General features: G+C 34.0%; 2 protein-coding genes and 1 non-coding gene across 3 annotated transcripts; 2 read left to right on the top strand and 1 right to left on the bottom strand.

Moving 5' to 3' along the window:
- Positions 1-11817: 11817 nt before the first annotated feature.
- On the top strand, positions 11818-15584 carry LOC107411416 (protein PMR5). The gene is made up of 5 exons (XM_048469317.2): positions 11818-12390; positions 12526-12697; positions 13505-13683; positions 14039-14197; positions 15035-15584. Exons 1-5 carry the CDS (start codon positions 12020-12022, stop codon positions 15375-15377), a joined length of 1224 nt encoding a protein of 407 aa, XP_048325274.2. The 5' UTR covers positions 11818-12019; the 3' UTR covers positions 15378-15584.
- Positions 15585-15840: 256 nt separating this feature from the next.
- Positions 15841-15912, top strand: TRNAH-GUG (transfer RNA histidin (anticodon GUG)). The gene has a single exon. It is a non-coding gene; the product is annotated as a tRNA-His (tRNA).
- Positions 15913-17081: 1169 nt separating this feature from the next.
- Positions 17082-21634, bottom strand: LOC107411426 (asparagine synthetase [glutamine-hydrolyzing] 1). Its single transcript, XM_048468449.2, has 13 exons — positions 21363-21634; positions 20211-20349; positions 19978-20073; positions 19661-19802; positions 19365-19555; positions 19117-19278; positions 18946-19026; positions 18636-18857; positions 18395-18529; positions 18222-18302; positions 18021-18107; positions 17767-17874; positions 17082-17634 (listed from the first exon to the last, which is right to left on the bottom strand). The coding sequence occupies exons 1-13, from the start codon at positions 21440-21442 to the stop codon at positions 17398-17400; spliced, it is 1761 nt and encodes a 586-aa protein (XP_048324406.2). The 5' UTR covers positions 21443-21634; the 3' UTR covers positions 17082-17397.
- Positions 21635-26226: the final 4592 nt, after the last annotated feature.

Below are 26226 nucleotides of genomic sequence, written 5' to 3' on the forward strand. Positions count from 1 at the left end.
CATGAAAGGAAGCAGCATGCCCTTTTCGCTGCATTGTGTTCTGTTAAACCAACAAATAAGTTTGTTTATTTTTTTTATTTTTTTATTTTTATTTTATTTTTTATATTTCTTGTTCTTGGGTAATAATTTTTATTTATTATTTCGTAAAATGTAGATAAATCATTGTCTTTTATTTTTTTGCCCAAATATAAATGTACTATCTTTTGGGGATGGACATGAAACATTCTAAGATTCTTATTAATAGGTTTAAGAAACCGTACCAAAAACAAAATGGAGATATGGAAAAGCAGAAATAGCTGAGCTATAGGTTAAGCCAATTAAGAGAGATTTTCTAAATAAAAGATGGTTTGAAGTAAAAAAAGAGCAGCTTTTTTTTTTTTGCTTACAAGGTGAGGTGTAAAACCCAAAAAACCCGATGACTAAGCCATCAAAAGGATGATGGCACAAGGCCCATCTCCTGGGTTGCAAAATAACTAAAATTGCTGGAAAGAGAATTAACTATCAAAAAACCAGTAACATCATTTCTAATACACAAGTTGCACACATAGTGAGCCAAAAAGTTTTGTTCCCTCGGGATCCAGTTAAAACACACCTTCTGGAAGCCTATTTTCTTAGAACTGATCTCCTCCAAAATACCTTCTACTGCCCAGTGAGAATTGTGTGTGTCTTGACTGTTGAGAGCTGATACAATGTTTTTGGCGTCAGAATCACACCATATTTTTTGCCAGCCTTCCTCTTGAGCTAAAATTAATCCTTGCAGGACTCCCACAGCTTCAGCTAGCTCAGGGATATCTGTCTGGGTGCGAATAGACTTTATCTTTATAACTTTACCCTCATAGTCCCTTGCCACCAGTCCAATGAAGCTAACTCCATTTTTAACTGCTGCATCAGAATTAATTCTTATGCTCTGCGTATCCCACATTCTTGCTATCCTCCTGGGTTCTCTATAGAGTAGAACACCCTTCTCCTCCTTTAGCAAGATGGCTTTGGCCTCTCTAAACCTGAAATTCAGCACATCCATGATACTATCGAGAGGGTTAGTTTTATTTTCAAAGATACGGGAGTTTCTTTCCTTCCATAGTTGGTCCATCACAAGGGTAGCAAAAAGAAAGAAGAAATCCCTGTCTGACAGGAGCACTGGAAGAGAACCAAGGGGGTTAGAGATCAGACAGAGTTTTTCTTTCACTGGATAATCTGTAAACGTCTCCCACTTAATACACCACGGGAGGCCATACCACACGGCCCTTGCAACTTGGCAATGAAAAAAGATGTGGTTGTCCGATTCTAGCACACCACAGCCATGAATGCATTCATTACTAGTGACATGTATATTTCTATGCATGAGGTTCTCTGCTGTTGGAAGTCCTCCATTGTAAAGCTTCCAAAGAAAGAACTTGAGTCTTTCATGAATCTTGGAGGACCATAGATACTTCCACCATTGAGAGGCTAAGTGATTTCTCCAGAATTCCATCAAGAAAGCTGATTTAACCGTGAATTTCCCATTTGTGTTGCTGCACTAGATTAATTTATCCTCTAGATGAGAATTTGAAGAAGGGATTTTACAAATATTCCTCACAGTGGCTGCATCAAAAAGATGGTCAAGTCTATCTTTATTCCAGCTACCATCCCTGTTCCTGAGAGAGTTTACCATACCAAATTCTTGGGATACAGCTTCTGAGATTGGAGTTGGTTTGAAATGAGGGTTATTAGGAACCCATGGATCCTCCCATATACTGATTCTATCTCCTTTTCCTACCCTGTAACAGAGTCCTTTTAACAGAATATTCCTAGCCTGATAAATGCCGTTCCATGAAGAAGAGCAATTCTTCTTCTTCGAGCATTTCAAGAAGGAACAGCCAGCAAAATATTTAGCTTTAATCGCCTGCACCCAAAATCTATCCTTCTCTGAGGCCAGCATCCAGGCTAGTTTACTGAGGAGTGCCAAATTCAAGTCTTGCGTTCTTCTAACACCTAGTCCTCCCGATTCTTTTGGTCTGCAGATTCTTGACCATGATATAGGAGTAAAATTTCCATCATTTACTCCTCTGCTCCAAAGGAATTTTCTCGCAAGGGAGTCAATATCAGAGCACCAATGAGTGGGAAACTTTTGAGCTGACATAGCATAAATAGGAATGGAATTAATCACGAATTTAATTAGGGTGCATCTTCCTGCTTGGGAGAGTAACTTAGATTTCCACCCCTGAAGCTTGGCCTCAATTTTCTGTTTCAGCTCCTCATAGGCTTTATGATGATTACGCCCAGAAAACAAAGGATTGCCTAGGTACTTTGCATCTTCCTTAAGTTCTGTCATGCCCAGGATTTCTTTCACACCAGCCTTGATCTTCCCCTGGGTGTTTTTAGAGAAAAAACATCCCGACTTTGCTGCATTGATTTTTTGCCCAGTCCACTTACAGAAGGTATTCAAACAAGCTTTTATTTCTCTGACCTCTTCTAAATTTGCTCTGCAGAAGAGCAAAATATCATCTGCGAAAAGTAAATGAGAAATACCTGGACTGGATCTACCTATCTTGACACCATGGATTCTTCCTTCGGCTTCAAGTTTGTGCAACATTCTTGATAAGAGTTCAATGTAGATTATGAACAAGAAAGGCGAAAGTGGATCTCCTTGTCTAAGACCCTTTTGCCATTCCACCTTTCCGAAAATGCTTCCATTTAATACCAGCTCCGCCGAATCAATGGAAACACATCTAACCACCAAATTAATCAGCTTGCTAGAGAAACCAAAGCTGGCCAGTAATTTTGTGAGGAATCCCCAGTCAACCCTGTCGTAGGCTTTGCTCAAATCTATTTTAATTCCTACCAATCCGTTTCCCTTTTTCCTTTTTTTCATTGTGTGTTGAATCTCATTGATGAGCAGTGTGTTCTCACCTATCCATCTCCCGGGTATGAAAGCAGCTTGGGCAAGAGAAATAATCTTATCAATTACTGAACGAAGTCTCTCTGTGATCAGCTTTGATATGATCTTGTACACTGAGTTGCATAGACTGATGGGTCTGACATTGTTGAAGGATGACACTTGCTTCCCTTTTGGAATCAACACCATAAAGGTTTTGTTTACATTACTGGGGATGATGGCAGATCTGAACACATTCTGGATTAACGCAATTATATCTTCTCCCACGATACTTCAATATTTTTGATAGAAAAGAGCAGGCATCCCATCAGGCCCAGGGGCTTTAATGGGATGCATGCTCTTCACAATGTGAAAAATTTCATCTGCTGTAGGAGTTCTGTCTATCCTTTCATTGTCAACTTCAGAGATTCCTCCTTGAATAAACTCCTCCAGATTGTCACAGAAGGTTAACGGCTCTCCACTATACAGCTCCTCAAATTTTCTCGTGAGGTAGTTTCCAATCTCCAATCTTGAATCCAACCAATTATCGTTGTCATCTTTGATAGCTACAATTTGATTCTTTCTTCGTTTTGCAACCGTCGTTGTGTGGAAAAATTTAGAATTCCGATCTCCCTCTTTTAACCATAGTTCACGAGATTTCTGCCGCCACACAAGTTCCAACCTTAATCTCCATTCATCTAAGGCGGATTGGAGTTCCTGGGATTTTTTAATAATCTCTTCTGACGGAGGCACAGAAGCTAACTGTTCTAGCTGATCCTCTAATTCCTTAATTTTATAATGGCAGAATCCAAAGTTGTTTCTATTCCATGATTTTAGAGCCCTGACTGTGTTGGCTAATTTTGCTTGAACCAAATTCCTGTGTCTGAGCTGGTGACTGCAATCCCAAGCTTTTCTTACAACTTCCTCACAAGTAGGATCCCTTGTCCATGCCTCCAAAAATCTAAAAGGCCGCGGGAGGTTTGGGTGATCCTGTTTCAGATTGAGTTGAATTGGCAGGTGGTCCGAACCAGCGGGAGGGAGGTGGAGAACACCCGCTTGGTTAAAAAGAATTCTCCAATCAACGCTAACTACCACTCTGTCTAGTCTTTCCCGAATATTTGCAATTCCTCCTCTCCTGTTGCACCAAGTGTAGTTGCTTCCACAAAAACCCATATCAATCCCTTCAACATTAAACATGAAATTCCTCAAAAACCAGTGAGACTTCCTTGAAACTTTCCTGCCTCCACTCTTTTCTTCTTGTCCGGTAATATCATTAAAATCACCCATGCACAACCAAACTTCACTACCCGTTTTTACCAAATCCAACAATTCTGTCCAGAAAAATCTTCTAAGAGTCCTCTTAGCAGGACAATAACAGAACCAACAGTTACAGCTGGTGCCATTCGTTAAATCCATTCTCACCCCAATTATCCAGTTAGACTTGTACACTATTTGCCAACTAATCTCATTTGACCATAATAGAGCAATACCCCCAGCACTATTAGAAGCACTAATAGCAGACACATTAACAAACGGCAAACCTTTCCCAATTTTCGACAGTTTATCTTCACTCATCTTTGTTTCAATTAAGAATAAGGCTGCCGGGGAAGATTTACGAATGAGACTTTTTAGGCCCCGCACTGCCTTAGCTCTTCCCAAGCCTTGGCAGTTCCAAGAGATTATGCTCATGGCGATTTGGGGGGCTTGATAAGGCCCGCCTCCTCGGCCATGATTTCAGACGACGATCCCGACTTGCCATCTTTTCCACTCCTGTTGAGTTCCTTCACCATTCTTGATCCTCCTCTGGCTATTTCCTTTAGCTTGATTCTGGAAGATGGGGACTTCACTTTGCCTTCAGAAGACTTTGGGAGAAGTGTAGAAAATACAGAAGGAAAAACTTGCGGTTGGCGTTGTTGAATTGCTTCTGTGTCGTAGTTAGAAACACAGCTAGGTGGCTTCTGCAACTCAGTTTTTTCTTTTAATATAATCCCCGCACGTTTTTTTGCAGGACATGGCCTCCAGGTTTTGCTTTCTCTCTTCCTTTTAACCCCTGCCTCTCCTATTGCTTTTTTAGTCCCTGAGATAGAAGGCCCAAAACCCAGTCTCCCCTGCAAAGATATTGGGCTAGGTTCCGAGCTAAGGGCCCTTTCTTGAGGAGTTGGCCCACCTATCTTTCCCCCAGTGTCTGAAATGAGCGGGATTTTTTTATCCTGAATTCCAGATTTGAAAAAATTCAAATGCGTATCTGACTCATTTTCCTGCAGAGCATCCACGTGTTCTCCATCAGAGGGTGGAAGAGGTCTCCCATCTCCTTGTTCCCGAGCAACCTCGAGATTCGGCTCCTCTTTCCCACTCGGGCGAGTCAACTCGTCTTCTTCTTCTTTCTCGTTTGAGTTCAGGTCAGTCGAATTTGCTCTTTCTTTCGTTTGTGGCTCATCTTCATTCTTTTCATCCATGTTTGTGTCTCGAGTGAGAGTATCGGAAGACTCTTCCCTGGGAACTTCACCTCTTCTCCAACAGTTGTTTTCCTTTATCACTGTATAGGCTCCCACCTCGGCCCTTAGCCAAGATCCAAACTCCTCTCCATCGTTCCTTTCCTCTACCCTTTGGAGATTGACACAGGATGCTTTACTGTGACCGATTCTACCACACATATAACAGAACTCTGCCAATCTTTCATAAGCGAAATGTATCCACGAGGATCCGTTTCCCACTTTGTACAGAAATCCTGTTAATAGCGGCTTCGAGATATCTACTTCTACCTGAATTCGTATGTATTTCAGCCCTATCAAGTTTGTTCTGGACGTGCATTCACAGTTCCACACCTTGTGAAACAAACCCCCAATCTTGAGCGCGTTTTCTTTTGTCAGGTATTGCAAAGGTAGGCCGTGGATCTACACCCAAAACATGGATAGACTGAAATTAATCTTCTCCAGTGAGAGCTCTGGCTGACATTCTTTTAGAACGAGATGAGCTCCATCGATGGATCAGGGTCTTCTTTTCCATATTCTATCTTTGTCTGCAGACGATTTAAAATTAAAAAGAAAAACATTGGGATGTATTTGCTCCATTCCGACTGCTTCATCCATGAACCATACTCTTCGTATTATGGATTGTACAACATTTTTTCGTATGGGTTTGGAAGTCATCAGCTTCCCCACTAACTTTATCTGAGAAACTCTAACAGCATTTTGTTTATCCGCTACCAGCTCCAACTGAGGGAGTTCCCTCCTATCATACGAACTTCGTTGATCTTCCATACCGGATCAAGAAGCATACGACACCGTCAGGGTGTGGAACGGGTATGAACACCAATCTCCAGAAGCTTCAGAAACTCTGGGAAAAAAAAACAAACAAATATCTCTTTAAGGGATCCCAAGAGAATCATGTGTCCATTGCAGAATCGGAAGCCACTCAAAAAGCTATTCACATAGCATCATCATTTGGATGGAGAAATGTATGTCTGGAAATGAATACTCAAGCTATCATTAAGAGAGATAGGAGAGGTTTTCATTATCCAGTACTAACAATTCACTTTGCTGCTCATGTTTTCAAGCATGAGAATTGTATAAATTTAAATTATTTTTAATGCCTTGAAAGAAAGAACTTCAATAACTTAAAATAAAATAAAAAAAAAGAGCAGCTTTAGTTTATAGGGGCCTGGTTCATTTTCATGGTTGACAGCCTAATAATCAATTCTATTTTTTCAAATTATAATGATAGTCATAAAATAGTGCATAGTTCCTTTTGATAGCTAGATGTAAAATCATGTAATATTTTGGATTCTCATCTTGGATCCAGTTCAATATGCATGATTGAAGCGTCTATTCCACTTGAAGCATTTTCTCTTTCTTTCCAAAGCCACAAAAAGAAATTATATTATTAATTAGAAGGTGATTTGATTTTTAGGTTGTTAAAAGCGGTTTTTATTATTAATTACATTTTATTATCTTCTAATTTGGAAAAAAAATTACTTTAGACTTTTTGGTTTAAATGTTTCAATTTGACCTTTTTAATTTATAATTTGTTATATTTTGATCAATTTAATTTTGAAAATTGAAGAACTATACGATTTTAATATGGGTATACATGAGTAATGTGGAACCACTAACCCTCTTCGATTGCCAGTTAAGAATCCAATTTGATCAAAATACATAAATCGTACATCATAAATTGCAACTTATTAAAAAAAAAAAATTGAAAATTTGTTTTTTCGGAAGTATGTGTTGAGTATAAGAAAACGACTTGTACCATGTGAATATTGTACTAGTGATCAATATCTGATAAATTTGATCAAGTTTTTTTTTTTTTTTTGAAGGATAAATTTGATCAAGTCAATTTGATATTTTTCACACAGAGAGACCTATAATATATATATATATATATACAAATAGAAATTTTCATATTATGATTATCTGGATAAAAACCTATTAACACTTCTTTAAACATTAAAATTTAAAAATTAATTTGGAATTTTTATGTATTTATATATGGTTTACTTTGTCCATTTTAAGATTTTAGTTTTTCATTGAAATACTTATATGGTCTAAAATTACAATTTAATGTCTCAGTCCAAGTATTTCAAAGACTACTATAAAAACTATAAAGGCATTTTCATGGGAGAATGTGCGATATATAGCCAGATTTATATCGGATCAACTTAATGATTTTACTATCATAACTTTTTTTTTTATCAATCATTGATTGTTTCAAGAGGGATATTTAAACATGCATTTAGGATCTTTTTAGGAATTGTCAAAGTTAGAATAGAAACTGATTTTTGATATTTAATTTTCTTGAAATTAGTTTATTGAAAATTAATTTTTCTCTTGTATAGTTGATGAATAATAAGAAAGTTGAAAATTATAAATAATTAATTTTAATATTGTATAATAATAAATTAAGGATAAATTTGTATTTTAAAAAAATTCTAAACTATTTTTTCTGAATTTCTTTAAATGATACATTTATAGATAAAAATAATTTTTCCACATAAATGGGAACCTAATTTCCTAAGTCCATACTTTCCTATTTCAAAATAAATATTCAAATAAAAAAAATTATTACTTTTCCAAAAAAAATAAATTTCTACTAACTCTGCCGTTATTCAAATGGAGCATTATAGTTTACTCGGTTTTTATATGGTTTATTATTTTCCAAATACAGTTTTAATATGTTACTAAACCTATATTAAATCATCAATTAATTTTAAAATTTTAATTTTAAAAGCAATTAAAAAGCTAATAAAGGAATACTTGATCCTATAAGTTACCCGATATAAGCCTAACTCTTTCTCTCTCTCTCTCTCTCTCTCTCTCTCTATATATATATATATATATAATTAAGCTTCTATTACATTAACCTGATAATTTTATTGTCAAAACATTTTTTTTTTAGTTTTTGAATTATTTCGAATGTTGAAATAAATAGAGTTTAGTGTCTTACTAAATTCATATTTGTTATCATCAAATTTTAAATGTTAGTCTTATAATTCAAAAACTAATAATTGAAAATTTAATGCTACAACCATCAAATTAACTTGAGAGGTTTTTTTTTTTTTTTTTTTTTGTTATGAAAAATTAACTTGATATGTGCTTGACTATATATATATATATATATATATATTCCTACTTTTCTACCCTGTTTAATTTCTTTCATGAAGGGGAATTATTATTATTTTTTTCTATTTCATTTAATTTCCTTTATAAAGGGGAATTATTATTATTATTATTGATGGATAAAGATGGTCGGTGAATGTTCCATATTTAGAAGAGGAGTCAATAGTCCAAGGGTCATGGAAGCAAGTTGCATGGCTCAAATAGTTTGCAACATTGAGTGAAATGAATGGCTGCTATTAGATCTCCCTCACGTTCTTTAGAGGCTCATTAATATGTTGCAAACAAATTAGGCCCCATGCCAACAAATACTTTTTGCATATATACCTATTTTGTATTAAAATTGAAATTTAATATACTAGACTAAATTTGGTATATAAAATAATCATTACTCTTAAAATAAAAATAACTATTTATGAGAATAGAAAAAAAGAATTTTCTATTTATATTTTTGATAAAAATTTTAATTTAAAATTAAGGTTTAGCTTTTATTGATAATTTTTTTTTCATAAAATGTTCAAATATGGTAAAAATTAATTAATAATTAAAATTTATATATATTTTATATTTTTAGTATATGATAATAAATATATATCTAAGAATATTTTAAAATTTGCTTACATTAAAACATAGTAATAATAAATCTGAGATTTTAAAAAGGAATTTATCATAATTCCTTCAAATAAAGATATATTTATTTTTGTGAAATAGTTATTATCAAATTTAAAAATTTATCATATATAGAAAAACCTAAATCTCGAAAATAAATATTCTATTCCTACATTTATTCCATAAACCAAACATTCGATTAGACAATAAAGTGTACATGTAATTAAACACACTATACAGACCTTCCTATTAGGCCTGGTAAAATGTCATACGATCCATTAACACGACATTAAGTCACACGATAATTTGCGGATTTGGATCCACGATATTGGATTGGATCCTTATTAGTGTCATTCAATAAGAGCTATTAAAAAAAGGGGTACTAACAGGTGGAACCCATTGGAACCGTTAAACCCATTAGTCATTTATATGGGTATTTTTGTAATTTTATATAATAAAATAATTTTACTCTAAACTAAGATTATAAAATGTTTGCTGCCTCTTTAATCTTTACCCTAAATTGCAATGTTATTATTCTATCATCTTTCAATTTCACACAGAAAGAACTCTCTATCTCTATTTTGGTTTACTCAACAAGATTTATTGAATTTGAAAGTTATTTTAAACATACAATGCATGTTACTTAGATACAATGAATGTTTAGTATGAGTTTGATTTATAATATTTTTAATTGATAATTATTAATGCATGTAGAATTTTAGTATGTGAATGCTTTTCTTTTCTTTTCCTTAGGTTTTTTTTTTTTTTTGAGATGTTTAGTTTATCAACAAACATGTTCATTTGATATATATATATATATTTTTCCTTTAAAAAGAAAAAGGGTTTATTTTATCATCTTGGTACCTAATCAACAAACATGTTCATTTGATATATATATATATATATTTTTCCTTTAAAAAGAAAAAGGGTTTATTTTATCATCTTGGTACCTAATCAAAATTTGATATTTATGCTTAATGGGTTAACAGGTTATCGGGATGGGTGGTGGGTTAGATGAAAATTTAATGAATGAGTTCGGATCTACATATCTCAATACCAAAATTTAACGGGTCGTATTAGCTTCAAAAAAATTTAATACGAATACGATACAATGTGACATGAATACGATTTAATACGACACGTTGTCAAGCCTACTTTCTATATAATATATACAAATTATTTTTGTTATCAAACAAATTCAGTCCCTCACCTATAAAAATTAAATTCATGTCGACTGGTCGAGAGTACTTGTGAATTTTTTATTAGCAAGACAAGTTCTTAAATCTGACAAGAATAAGTTGGAGAGGAGTCTCCTTAACTGAAAAAAAACATTATTATACATTCTTTTAATATGCCCTTTTAACATTGGTAAAACAAAATACACTTACCATAACAGTTCGTATTTCTTTTTTTCCTTCTGGACTTTTTCTAATTAGTGTCAAAATTGATGAGAAACTGAGATTTTTTGGAAAAATGAATATTTAATATGTTTGGATAATTTTAGAAAATGTGTGCCCATATCTTAGTATATTTGCTAATAACAATCTTTTCCTTGTATTTTAATGCATGTGTAACAATTTAATTACATCTAAAATTATACCTTTTTCTTTTGCCAACCAAACATGAAACCGTTTTACGGAAACTGATTTCGAAAAACAATTTACACTAAACTTGAACCATGAGTACATATAAAACTTCTTTGAGAATGTATTTGTCATTTTGTAGATGATTGATGAAAGCGAGCTGAAGGATCATGATGAATAATGTGATTTGTGATGGTAATGGTATTAGATGCTTGAGGCTGACACAATTCTTGTTCTAGGTGATGTGGGTGAAGGAAAGCAAAGAACCAATGCTTTTCAAAGATTTTGCCTTCTTTTTTTTATCTGCTTGTTTTTTAGTCATCATCAATGTAAAGCCATCAAGTAATCTCTCTTGCCTCCTTTTTGTGATGAATGAGAAATAAAAGAATCAAACTTGGAGGCGCCTAAAGGCCAAGTTGGGGAATAACCGATTATGAGGGACCTCATCCACATTGTGTGCTCCCCAACTTTAATATGAAAGTTGAGTTATGACAAGGGACCTTAATTCCCCCGCTCTTTGGCCCCAATTCCCAACTGGCTTCTCCTTCTGCTTCTTCTTTTTGTATGCTTTTGGTGACTTTTAACATTTTCATGATATATATATATATATATATAAAATGTCACCAAAAGCACACACACACAAAAAAAAAAAAAATAATAATATATATATATATATATATATATATATATATAATTCTCCTATCCAGGATTCTGAATAAAATTATCTAGTAGCATTTTATTATTGATAATAAGATAATAATAGACAAATTATCATACTAAACCCAAAAATTGAAAATTTTGTTCAAAATTTTGGGTAAAAGACTTCTTATATAAAAATTTATCTATTTATTTATTATTTGGCATAACATTTGATTATATATAATTTATGAGACATGTTATTAGCAAAATTATTTATACGTGTATATTTTTTTCATTTCCCAATTATGTGTATATATATATATATATATATGATATGTGGACAACAATCACTGGTGGACAATTTAATTTTAAACCCACCTCTCCGATGAGAAAGAAGCTCATGGTTCCAAAGGTCCAAATCAACTTCACCAGTCACAGCTGCTAGCCCCACTGTCTCAGTCCTACTGGATCTGTAATATACGTGTATAGACATATACATAGCTCACGTGAACCCATCTTAGCTAACCTTCACATGTACATTACAAAACCAGCAAAACCCACAAACCCATTTTATAATACAAGATTTCAAACAAAGCCAAAGCCCCCCCTCCTTTTTCCTATTACAAAGTCCCACCCATCTATCTTTCTCTCTGCCCTTTTATTTTTCCTTTTTCCCAATCTTTGCTTTCTCTTTCCTTTCCTTTCCTTCCACCCAAAATATGCTAACCCCTGCAAGAATGGCTCTTCTTCATTCTCATTCTCCATCTTCTGTGTCTTATTCTGTGTCATGTTTTGCAATTTTGTGCTTGGTTTTCTTGGTTCAATTTCATATAGCTTCCTCAGCTTTGATAATGAGCTTGAAGAACCACCATAACAACAACAAGCACCCTAGAAGAAGCCCAATGTTCCAAACCAACCAAACAAGTTGTGCGTTGTTTGCCGGAACTTGGGTCCGTGATGACACATACCCATTGTACCAATACGCAAACTGTCCCATCATAGATGCCGAATTCAATTGCCAAATGTACGGTCGTCCTGATTCCGATTATCTTAAATATCGTTGGAGACCCATCAATTGTGAGCTTCCCAGGTAAAAAAAAAAAAAAATGTTTCCAATTTTATGGGTTTTGTTTTGTTTTGTTTTGTTTTTTTTGGGTGATTTTGTGTTTGTGTTGGGTTTACAGAGAGTATGTGACTTTAATTTGATGTAGCATTTTCATGGTAGGTTCAATGGGCTAGAGTTTTTGCTGAAAATGAAAGGGAAAACTGTGATGTTTGTTGGAGACTCACTAGGAAGGAATCAGTGGGAGTCTTTGATTTGCTTGGTTGCGGCTTCAGCTCCCAGCAGTCAAACACAGATGATCAGAGGAGATCCTCTCTCAACGTTTAAGTTCTTGGTGAGCCTTTTCTATTCTTTTTCTTAAATTTATTTGTTTAAGCTTGTGTGTGATCTGGTTTTTAAGTTCCACTACTTTGAATGCATCTTGAAAATATGTTTTCCAAAAGTAATTTTTGAAAACAGCCCGGCTCATTATCCCAAAAAAAATAAAATAAAAGGAAATATATACATATATATATATATATTTTTTTTTTTGGCTCTGTTTGGAAGTTTGGTATTTTCGAAAAGAAAAACCCATTAAAAAACAGTGTCTTTTTAAATTTTGTGAATTATGTTAAGTTTTTCGACCTTTTTGTTTTTTTTCAGAAATATCCACATTTCCGTCCAATATATAAGCTACATATTTCCAAGAGCTTTTTACTAAACCATATCAAATAAATGTTCACCAACGCATTTATTTATTTTTTTAACTCCATATTTGTTGTTTTCGAAAAGGGGCAAAACTATATAATTAATGCCTTTTTTTTTTTTTTTTTTTTTTTTGTGTGTGTGTGTGTGTGTAAACGCCATATAATTAATGCTTGATTTCTAGTTTGTAGCAGCCTGAAATTTCTTTTGACATGGAAAATTGATTTCAAAGTTCCAAACTTCTAAGCATAATTTAAAAAAAAAAAAAAAAGGGGAAAAAATGTGGTTTTGGAGGAATCCAAAAGTAGCGTCTACTATTATTCTTTTGGCCACAGTTTTGCTTGCCGGCTGTAAGACATTGGCCTCGCGATTTTGTCCACAAAAAGTGTGCTATCAAACAGAGCATATATGTGTACATCAAAAACAGCCTTAATGGGTTTTGCTACTCTACAAACAGGACTACGGTGTGTCCATTTCTTACTACCGAGCTCCATACCTCGTGGACATTGATGTGATGCAGGGCAAAAGAATCCTACGGCTGGATTACATTTCCGGCAACGGAAATGCCTGGCTGAATGCCGATGTGATTTCCTTTAACACCGGTCACTGGTGGACTCACCAAGGGTCCCTCCAAGGGTACTTTACAATTATTTTTATTTAATGAAATTGAAGAATTTTTTAATTTTTGGATACATATTATATAGTTTGTATTGGAAACCTATTACTAATATAGCAAATGTTTAAGGGTTATCATTTCCAAGTGGCTAATATTTTTTAATTACTAATTGAGGTAACACCTTAAGTGCATGTCCATATTAACACGATTTCATTTTATGTTAGAAATAGAAATATGTTTCCTACTAACATAATTCTGTAATAGATTACTCTGATTTGTTTTCTTTTTTTTTTTTTTTTTTTTTTGGGGTAATTTCTGATTTGTTTGTTACACATGACAATAGTGTTTGGTAATTTGAATATGGTAACGTGTTAGGTGGGATTACATGGAATCAGGAGGGAAATATTACCGAGACATGGATAGAGTTTCTGCTTTGGAGACGGGGCTTAGAACATGGGCCAATTGGGTTGACTCCAACATTGACAGAACCAGAACCAGTGTATTCTTCCTTTCTATTTCTCCTACACACTATGAGTGAGTTTCTCTCTCTCTCTCTCTCTCTCTCTCTCTCAAATAATTGAATTTTACAAAATTCTAGGCTTCATTATTGGGTGTTAGAGTTTTGAGCTGTTAGCGCGAAGCACAAGATTTTAAGTCCCATGCTTTTTAGGTATATTTTGCTTTGCAAGTTGGCCTAGCTTATGTTTTTTATTTCTTGTATTTTTATTTTTTTTGCTTTGGAGGTCCCCAATTTCTCCCAGCTGGATCCACAACTTTCTTTTGCCCTATAAAACTTCAACATTTATTACACTGCAATAGGTAAAACGCCTCTGACATGTTTCTTTTCTGAGGAAGGGAGGTTTTTCATGTGTTGTGGAGCTTACGAAAATGTTGACAATGATAGCTTAAAAATAAAACAATAATACTTTTTTTTTTTTTTTTCCGCTAACAACAAAGAAAAATACTTACATACGTATACACCACGTTTTTATGTCGGTAGCCCAATAACATTATTGTCATTTTATTTTTTTATTTTTGATAAAAACATTATTGTTATTTTAGGGCCTGTATTTTCTTTGTGTACCATTAATTTTTATCATTCATACCCCTATATAAAAGTATGGTGGACATTTTCAAAACTAAAAAGGGGGGTCCTGGGCATGGGAAAAAAGTCTCCACATCTCTATATTCTAAGAAACAATAACCACCTAATTAGACCCTAAAGGATTGACCTATTAGTTGTGACATATGGATAGACATGCCAAATTATAATTATTATTATTATTATTATTATTATTATTTTTCCAAAAAAGTATAGATAGAAAAATAATTATATGGTATAAATGATTGAATTATATATGAATGTGATAGCCCAAGCGAATGGAATGGTGGAGCAAGTAATGCAGCAACAACAAAGAACTGTTATGGTGAAACGGCACCGATGACAGGGACCACAAAGTACCCAACAGGGGCATACTCGGACCAAATGAGGGTGCTTGACACAGTTATAAGGGACATGAGAGGCCCTGCATATTTAATGGACATAACCATGCTTTCTCAGCTTAGAAAAGATGGTCACCCTTCTATTTATAGCGGTGATTTGAGCCCGGAGCAGCGAGCTAACCCTGCTCGCTCTGCTGATTGTAGCCATTGGTGTCTTCCTGGATTGCCTGATACTTGGAACCAGCTTTTCTATACTGCTTTATTTTACTGATAATGTTATATGTAAGTTTATTCTATAGTTCATTTTTTGGTCAGATATTAAATGTTTGGAGAGGGTGACAAAGTTACATCCCTCCGCTCTCTCTATCTTGTAAAGTAATATTGCAGAATATTTGTTAGTCTCAGAATTCAGAAAGTAATGTTCTAATTTGCTTATTCCTATTTTTTATAGATAATATATTGATTGTTAATTTAGCCATTTTTTTTGGGTACTATTTGTTTAGCTATTATTCTCTTCTTGTTTCAGACATGTTCATTTTTGTTGCTTTAGAGCTTTTTTATTTGTTTGGCCATAATTCTCTTCCTGTTTCAGATATATTCACTTTTGTAGCTTTAGAGTTTTTATTTTATTATTATTATTATTATTATTATTATAAAAATAGATTAGTGGATAACAAAATGTGAAAGACTGAATAAAACTATTTCTAATTTTATAGAAAGAGACAAAAACAAAAGTGGCTGTAGTTTAGTGGTAAGAATTCCACGTTGTGGCCGTGGAGACCTGGGCTCGAATCCCAGCAGCCACAGAGGTTTTTCTTAATTAGTTTTTCTTTTGTGAAAAACCAAAACTTTAGGCCCAGAAGTTCACCTACAGATGGGCACCAAACCGGTTATACTAAAGCCCGGTAAACAGATTGGGCTGACACTAAGGAAAATTCTATAAAAAACACACTAGTTTTTTTTTTTTTTTTTTGGGTCAAAATACAACACACTATAGGTTGGAATTAACATTTTTTTTTTTTGTTTTGTTTTTGGAAGACCAAAATTGATTACGTAGTTTAGGAATGCGTATAGATTTATTTGGCCCTTTTTAAAATGCTTTTTGCCGACATTGCTATTTCGTGCCTTCTTTGTAGTCAAATAGGTTGCAACTTGCAAAAACCTGAGAACAAACATTTGAAAACTTAAGATTGCTCAACAGACATTTTGCACACCAAAAAATAAGACATTTTGCTCAGAGTAATGGACAAAAGGAGCAAGAAAACTACTTTGGGAAACATGGTTTATCATGGAAAATGAAGTTGGGTTTGAAACTATATCTGGTTGAAGGAGAATCCATTTCATTGAAGAAGTAAAGGAGACAAGAGTTTTCCACAGATCTTGTTCCAGTTCAGAAAATTTTGGAGGATCACAGACTCACAGTTAAGAAAACATATTGATCAAGAAAAAAAATATATATATATATATATATATATATATTGGAGTAAAAAGAACAACAAAGGAAATTGACTGAAATTTTTCAAAAGGGGAAATTTTCAACATATTTTTAGTTTTCTCCCAAAGAAAGAGTTCCTTCTAAAAACGAAATGAGAAACTTTCTTGGAATATAGTTCCTTGGAAATCTTAATACATATTGGTTACTTATCGATCTTAATTAGACTAATTATGTACTGATTATTAATACCTGAGAAAAATGTTCACCATGTGTCAACTTTGAGGATGATCTACATAACATGTGCGAAGATTTTTAAATGGTACTTCAACAGCTATAATTATTTTACTTCTAATCAAAATTTTCCTTTGACTGAAATAGATATACCAGTTTTCAATATTCATAGTTATTGATGAGAGAAAAAGAGTAGTTCTTGATGGTTGTCCCCCCCCCCCCCCCCCCCCCCCCCCCCCAAAAAAAAAAAAAAAAAGGTTGTTATTGATGGATGAAGACCAACCCATTAGTGAAATTGAAAATGTAGGGTACTCAAGAGGGACTAGATCATTGATTTCAACCTTTCCAAGGAAATAGAAAGAAGATACAAGTAGAAAGAGATAGAGAAGGGAGAACAAAAATCTCCCTTTTTATCTTATACACAAACTGAAATATAACACAATATTGAAGGAGAACACATATTAATAACACAATATTTTCAAGCCACTAGAGTACTTTTCTCAACCTTGTACATATTTGTCTATATGGTATAACATAAAACCACTGCAGAGTCGTCTCCAATCTTGGGTAAGGTAGATTCTAGCCTCAAATGGGCATTGTGCTATTCCAATCTCCAGCTATCATATCAGCTTCGGATTTCAACTCCCGGGGCGCTCACTGTAATTTGAGGTACATTGTTGATGATCTCTGGTTGCAAATTGTTCGCAGAAGCAGCCTGGTTTTCATATGCTGAAACATGAACTCCCAAAGCAGCCCTTCCAGAAGGATCAAGATTGTTAGACCATGCAGCATCCCACTCAACAGCTTTGGCTGTGCTACATGCAACACTAGCTCCTCCAGGGACAGTAAGCCTGGCCGAGTTCTATCGAACCAGATGAGGGAAAGATGAAAATTAGCAAGTTAGTTCGGTATGTTGCTCATGAATCATGAAAAGTGCAGCAAAAAAGGGATTATCATTCATTATACAACATATCATAGTCTCTTTAAGCATTACCTGTGGGAAGAACCTCTCGAAAATCATTCGGTAGTAGTAGGCTTCTTTTGTGGTGGGAGTGTTATGGGGGAAGATGTGTGCAGCATTAAGCATCATTTTGTCATTCACCTGTACATATAAAATTGATCAATATAATTTTCCATTCAAATTGAACCGCCTTTTGTACATTCTGAAAGAAAATTAGATGTGATGAAAAATATTAACCAAAAAGGGAAAAAATACATAATGAAAACAAAAGGTTATATAATCTATACATGTTGATCAGCATGAGCCTTGAGGCCATCGATCCAACTGTAACCGACCCCATCACTAAATTGTTCCTTCTGCCTGTACAGAATGTGCTGCAGGGTAAAAAAAAAAAAAAAAAAACAGAACATATTAATCAACTCCTTATATTATATAAAATATAAGAGGCATCGTCTAGCACTACTAGGCATTGGAAAAAGATTTTATACCTTTGGCAGATAGGGATGCTTCTCATCATCAAAGGCCCTCCTGAGAATCCATTTTTCGATTCTTCCTTCATCTCTTTTAATCTGAAATGGATCAAAAATCTTTTTGTAAACCTGGCCAAAAACCCTTATGTGATTAATCATCTAAAAATCAATCAATTCCATCTGTTTCATACCATTTTGAACTCTGGATCAATGTCCATTGCAACCCTGATAAATTCTTTGTCTAAAAAGGGGACTCGAGCTTCCAAACCCCATGCTGAAGTTGACTTGTTAGCCCTCTGGCAGTCATACATGTGCAGTGCCTTAATCTGTGTGTAAAAAGAACATAAAATTTCTTGTTATCTCCTATAACTCATATACCAGTGTTGGCAATTATTGTTCTATATGAGATGAACAAAATAAAGCCGTACATACCTTGCGGCAAGTTTCACGGTGGAACTCTTCCTTGTTGGGTGCCTTATGGAAGTACAAATATCCCCCAAAAATCTCATCAGAGCCTTCACCTGAGATAACCATCTTCACTCCTAGCGATTTGATCTTACGAGACATGAGAAACATTGGGGTGCTAGCCCTAATTGTGGTAACATCATATGTTTCAATGTGGTAAATAACATCTTCAATGGCATCAATACCGTCCTGTTATATGCCAAATCCAAATGAGTTACTATTTGGCTTCTCAAAAGAAGAGGAACTTGCTTTTTTCTAAAAATAACATGCATGTTACCTGGACGGTGAAATGGAACTCATGGTGAACTGTTCCTAAATAATCTGCAACTTCCTTTGCAGCCTTCAGATCAGGTGAACCCTGCTCAGCATATAAAAACTAATATAAGGACTCAAGAAGTTCGTCTGAGCCAATTTTGGTAATTGAAAAACCAAGAAATTTCAAAGTCACCTCTAGCCCAACACAAAATGAATGGAGTTGTGCTCCCCATTGTTTGGCAGCTTTGGTGCCCGCCAAGTGTCTAGCAGTGATAGAAGCGACCAAAGAAGAATCCAAGCCACCAGAAAGAAGAACTCCAAATGGGACATCTGTCATCAACCTTTTGATCACAGCCTGCATTTAATACATGCAAAAGATAAGTGGATCATACCATTTACAGAATTTATTCATCTGGGTTTTAACAGGTTTTAGACTCTTACATTCTCAAAAGCTTTTCTAAGAACAAGAGGATCATATGGGGCTGATGGAATGGCCTCATTGAACCATGGAGGATTGTACCAACGCCTCATCCCACCTTGTTTGCTTGAGTACAGGTGACCAGGTGGGAAGGCTTCAAAATGTTCACAATCATCATTGAGTCCTTTCAGCTCTGATGAGATCCAAATTGAGCCTGAATATACACAAACATATTATTCAGCTCAAAATTGAAGACCATCAAACAAAGCAAAAACAGAGTATAAGCCTAAAACAGAGTACTATATATCAACTATATTACCATCAAGGCCCCAGCCAATATAGAGGGAAGTGATTCCAATAGCATCACGGGCAACGATGAAGCTATTGTCACGAGTATCAAGCAGCACAAAAGAGAACATGCCATCAAGCATGTCCACGAAATCTTCCCCATGCTCCTCATACTACCACAGATAAATAAACAAAGAGTTAATAGGCAAAACCACTAAGAATTACGGCTACTTCATGTAGCAAAATTATCTTTGACCAAATTGAATGGTAAATTACACCAAAAAGACTTAAAGTTACTTTCAATTAACCAAAAAAAAAAAAAAAAAAAAAAAAGCAAGAATGACCCACCAGGTGTGCAATAACATCACAGTCACTTCCAGTCCTGAACTTATGATTAGTGAGGCGCTTCCTCAACTCCTCGTGGTTATAAATTTCACCATTCACCTAAAGATTTCAAAACAAAGTTTAAAAAATCCTCGATATCTCTGTAAAAGGGGAAACTACTCTACTATATAGTATATCAAATAATGAAAAATACATCACTATCAGTGTAAATGTTAAGACGTAAAGCTAGCCTCTACCGTGACAACGACGGACTTGTCTTCATTGAAGAGGGGTTGGTCACCAGAAGCAGGATCTATAATGGCCAACCGTTGATGAGCCAAGAAAAAATCTCCGTGCTGGTAAATACCACTCCAGTCTGGTCCACGGTGCTTCAATCTGTGATTTAACAACAATTACATGTACATTTTTTTTCAGTTCCAACTTTTTGTTCGTTCTTCCTAATACTCAATTAACTTTGCTGCCATATTCACTGGTAGTCCAAAAAACTGGACCCACCACCACTTCTTTTACCATAATTAATAAAAATAACCAAATAAATAAATAAAAGTAAGGCTTATGGGATGACGATGGTTTAAATATTTTTATAATACCCATCATTAAAATTGCTAGAGATTCTTTAAACTGGGTCCCCATATATAATAGAGTGTATGAAAATGATATTCTATTATTCCCATCATCATAATAGAGTGATGGAATTGGTATTTTGAAGACTTTTTGATTGATCGATTATAACTATAATATATTGGTTTCCAAAAAATAAAAAAACACTATAGTATATGTTTTATCAAATAATATAGTAGTTGACGTGACCAAATAATAAAATAAAATAAATGGTTTTCTACTTTTTCTTTTTTTCTTCTTTTCTTTGTCTCTCTATTTAATCTGAAAATTTGCTATAAAAGGTAAGATAAATTGTGGGACCATATAATTTGTAAGGTCGAGATTGAACTTTTTTCTTTTGAGGAATGATCATGATTGGATTATCATGGGAAAAAAAATTGTACTGGCTGTGAAATAATAAACCATAGAAGATATCCAAAGTGAGCCATACTGCCATATCTATCTTCTGATCAAGATCAGATAATTCTTTTTTTTTTTTTGTTCTTTTAAACTTTGGATTATCAGAGAAAATGAATTTAAAAAACAAAAAATTTCAAACGAAAGAATATGCAACCGACTCTATGTTAACAAAGATTAGGCTTGCGTGCAACAACTAGTTACTAAAAACAAAATTCAACCCCAAAAAAAACGCAAAGACAAAAAAAAGAAATTCTGGCTTGTCAATTCTCAAGAACCACGCTGAATTAGCATTATTATACTTTGTTGATCAATAATTGAAACCCAAAAAAAAAAAAGAAAAAGCAGAGCAAGCGAAATGAGAAATTTGCCTGCGGGAAAGCTCAAGCACGCGAACCCTTTTGGCCTGAGAATCATCAGAGCAACCAAGAACGGCTAGTATTCCACACATTTTGGTGGTTCAACAAAGATGTTCAAGTTGCAGAGCAGTGAGAAAAAATAAATGGTTAGAGAAAGAAAGAAGGTGTTTTTGAGGGTAATAAAAGAGAAAAAAAGAAAAAGAAAACAAGAGATGGAGAGAAACAAAGTGGTGGGAGTGGAAATAGGGAAGAGCAACACGTATTTTGGTTGAAGTAGTAATAAGATGGGAGCTAAAGCCACGTATTTATAAGCGAACTTAGATGAAAGAAAAAAAAAATAATAATAAAAAAAATAATTAATTAAGTGGCAGACAAAGCGGCGTCGTCTCCAAGAATAAGAATAACGGCATTCCTCCAATTTGGTACAAAGTGTTTCACCGCCTACTTGCTGAACCGGGGAATATACCTGGCCCACAGCCTCTGTCGTCTCCCACTTCGCCACGTGTTGTCACATGGTTGGCTGTTGATAACAATGCTTTCTTTTTGTGTACCCAAAATAATCTCCAACTTTCACGGTGAAGTTTTATCCTGTTTTTGGTCTTTGCCAATGGGAGAAGACTGGGGAGGGAGAGAGTCTCTGTGTGTACTTTTTGGGGGTGGTTGCTGATTAAGCCCAACCTCTTTCTATTCTATTCTGACAAACAACAATAAATTTCCCCCTTTTTTTTTTTTTGGGTCAAAATCAATGTACAAGTTTTTCAACCATCCACGTGTACTTTACTAGGACACTTGGGTCCCACTTTAACCTGCTGATTTGGCTTTCATTTCTGACTTTGATAAATAAACTATATAACTAACCACTTTTCTGGGCCCAAAATGTAAAAATGAGTTAAGTAACCTAACCTCCTATCCAGATAAAAAATAAAAATAAAAAAAAAATTAAAAAAGGGGTAAAAAAAATAGCTTAGGTTTCTTTAGAATTATTAATAGTAACTACTATAAGGTAATATTCTATAATTAGAATAAAGAAAATACGTATATATCTTCTAGTGGGACCATAATTTTGGTTTTGGATAAACTCGTATTTTTCATTTTGACCATTGAAGAAGAGATCTAACCTGCCCTTAAAAAAAAAAAAAAAAGACAAAAAGAAGAAAAGAAAATGATATGTATGAATCACATGATTGTACACTGAAAATAAAGTCATATTATCTGTCCGAAAATAAATTGATAGATAAGCGCCAATTTGGAATAGTAGTAAAATTAGGTATCATTTGTTAAGTGATCTTTTTATTATTATTAAATTGTATATACTTTTTTTTTTTTTAAATTGTTTCTGAATGGTAATGAATGGTAGTCATTTTTTAAATGTATCGGTTAATTATAAATGTGAATACAAAACAATTAAAGGAAACAAAATACATACAATTTAATAATAAATTTCATTTTAATTTGAAATAAAAAATAACAATAAGGCATGTAATATGTATATGTGTGCATATATATATATATATACAGTTAATTAATATTTTGCAAACATAGAGTTTAAATCAAAAAGTTGTATATATATTTCATTTTCATTTTGTTTATATACATCTCATTTCCATTTCCATTTTGTTTGTGGTATTATTTCAGGGATAGTAGCATATCTAATCCTCCATCATGTCCTAACAACCATATATATATATATATATATATATATATATATAATCATATTTACATTAGGACAAATTAAATAGTTTTAATATTTGATTTTTTTTATTCATTAGATTATAATAAATGTTAAAATTTAAAATTTTAAAAATGATCAAATATAGGTTTCATGATATATTAAAACTCTATTTAAGAAAAATAAATCATCGATGATCTGGTGATTAATAATTGTGATTTAATATAAAACCTTTAATGCAATAGAAATATTGAAAAACAAAGTCTTGATATTAAATACTTAATATATATATATATATATACACACACAGCTATATTCAAATCAAATTCTTAATATTATGATTAATGTGTTAGATCGTATCAAAAACTAAAATTGAAATGTATATTTATTAATCAATTGTTTCCGATAAAGTTTATTTTCTAACTATGATTTTATCATGTCTATATTTAATTACTATTTGAATTTTAAATATTCTTGTTTTAAATATTCTTGTTTGTTGATGTAAATAGAAAAATATATTATGCATTTAAAAATAAAAATTGACTTTCTAAAAAACAATAAATTTGTGTTCGTAAAATTATTAACTTTTTATTTCTACCAACCAAAACAACGCTAACCAACAACTTATTGGTGCATACACAAACCTATTTATATATATACACACACACACACATATAGAGTCTATAATGCGGACGGTTCGTATACGAACCAAGAAAATTGATGACGGTTTTTAAAGAAACCATCATCAATTCTCGTTTATATGCAAGATAACTGATGATGATTTTTTAAAAAATCATCGTTAATTTCCTTGATCCGCTTGTAAAAAAATCATCGTTAATTTCCTTGATCCACTTGTAAACCGTCCGTACCGTAGTATAGTTCTATATATTTATTATAGATAATTATAAGATTATATCCTTTCGAATGAAATAAGAAAATTCCTACTATATTTTTACTATTCTCTTTTCTTCTTTTAATTGAAGAAATGATTGAAAAATAAAACAACAAGTACAAAAATGAGTAATAATCCCCAGTAGAGAGTGGTACAATTCAATTCAACATTTTGTTTGTTTGGGTTTGATGATGTTGTAGCTCTATGATTGGGATTATATTGATCGTTGGATGAACTGCATTGTTGATATTGACACCAAAAAAGAAACGGTAGACACAGCTAGTCCGTGAACAGCTAACCATTACACTGTAAAAATTGGATAGGTTCTATCTATAGTCATTGGGGCCTCCTAAAAAGATTTACTAAATTCATTAAGTTGTTCCAAAGGATCAAAACGGCCAGCTATTAATGGAATTCCTTGTCGGCTCTCCGTAGAATACTTGTTTGGATGAGGGCTTCCAAATACATTGTAAGCTAAACCGGTGCTGACGAATAGCCAACCCGTAATGAATAGGGCAGGTATAGTAATGCTATGAATGACCTAGTACCGAATACTGGTAATAATATCAACAAAAGAACGTTCTCCTATGCTTCCAGACATGTTAAGCTCCGCATATTCTTGTACAGTCAAAGGGAGATCGATTTCTTAAAAGTTGAAATCAGTAAATTTCTATTACTAAAATCGAATATTTTCTTTGTGAGATCGTCAATATTGTACCAAGGGTGTCTTTAGAGTATACTAAATTAGTATAGTTATTCTTCCTCCGACACAGCAACGAAATTTCACAATCCGTATTGAAATGAAGTGTTTGATAATTTCTTTCTTCTTTTGGGTCGTTGCAATTACGGGTTGGATGTCTAATTGTCCAGGTCGTAATGATAGTAGCTTGTACCGGGATCAGTGGCTCACTTTTTCTAAGTAATGGGGAAGAGGATTGAAATATGCCACTGAAAGACTCTATTGAGACGAAGAGGGTTGTCAAAAATGTAGAGGAAGTAAGATAAGTAGTTGGTCAGATCTAGTATGGATCATACATGGACTATAGTTGGAGTCGACGGTTCTCCTAGGGTTTCCTCATCTGGGATCCCTAGGGAAGAGGATCAAGTTGGTCGTTGCAAATAGCTTGATGCACTATTTCCCTTCAACCCTTTAAGCGAAACGCTGAAAAAGGAAGGAAAATCCATGGACCGACCCTATCGTCTCCACCCTGTAGAAACTACGAGATCACCCCAAGGATGCCTTCGACATCTAGGGGTTGCAGACTGACCATAAAGTCCTGCTCAATAAGTGGAACACAATAGCTGTCCACTTTTAGGTTGGGCAGTAAGGGTCGGAGAAGGGCAATTACTCATTTTTAAAACCAGCATTCTTAAAACTAAAGAGTCGAGTGGAAAATGGGGGAAAACTCTCTGTTCCTCGTTCTCCTGTAGCTAGATCCTCCGAAACCACAATAATCCTTAGTTAGAATGGGATTCCAACTCAGCACCTTTTGAGATTTTGAGAAGAGTCGCTCTTTGGAGAGCACAGTATGATGAAAGTTGTAAACTGTGTTCACGCAGGGGGGAGGAATTTATTGTCTATCGTTGGCCTCTATGGTAGAATCAGCCGGGGGCCTGAGAGGAGGTGGTTTACCTTGTAATGGATGTCAGCAATTCGAGTCCGCTTATCTCCAACTCGTGAACTTAGCTGATACAAAGCTATATGATAGCACCCAATCATCCACTTTGGTATCTTATTAAACAAAAATGGTGATATTGTTCCTCAACTGATCAAGAATTTCGATTTTTGGGAAGTATCATGATCATCCAATAAGAAGGGTTTCCATTTTTTTCAAATGAATGATTTGAGCTCTCGATGAAAAAAGAATTTCTTCGAAAAGAAGTTTTGTCCCATCTACTAGAGCTTGAAGAACTCCCAAAGGGTTGGCATATTCAAGTCCAATACGTTGTTATAGTCCTATGGATATTTCTCTTTCTAACCATACAATTACCAGTATTCCTATTGTGATTCCCAATACAAGAGTGAAAATAGGAATAAGGGCCTATATAATTTTGTAGACCTCTTTTAAAAACTCCAATCTAGAAAAAGAATTGATATCTTGTATTTCTATCGCATCAATTATCATTTCAACAATCAACTTCTCCCATAATGACATTTATGCTACCTAGTATCGTCATAATATCAACCAATATACACTATGCTCATAGTATGAATAGTTTTTTGAAATTGTCAATATATAATATAATGGAAATGGTATGACTCAATACAAAGGATAGGACCTTTTGGTGAGTAATTAGTCCACCAGAAAGGGGGT

The sequence above is a fragment of the Ziziphus jujuba genome, chromosome 10, assembly GCF_031755915.1.
Source record: "Ziziphus jujuba cultivar Dongzao chromosome 10, ASM3175591v1".
In the NCBI taxonomy this organism is placed as follows: domain Eukaryota; kingdom Viridiplantae; phylum Streptophyta; class Magnoliopsida; order Rosales; family Rhamnaceae; genus Ziziphus; species Ziziphus jujuba.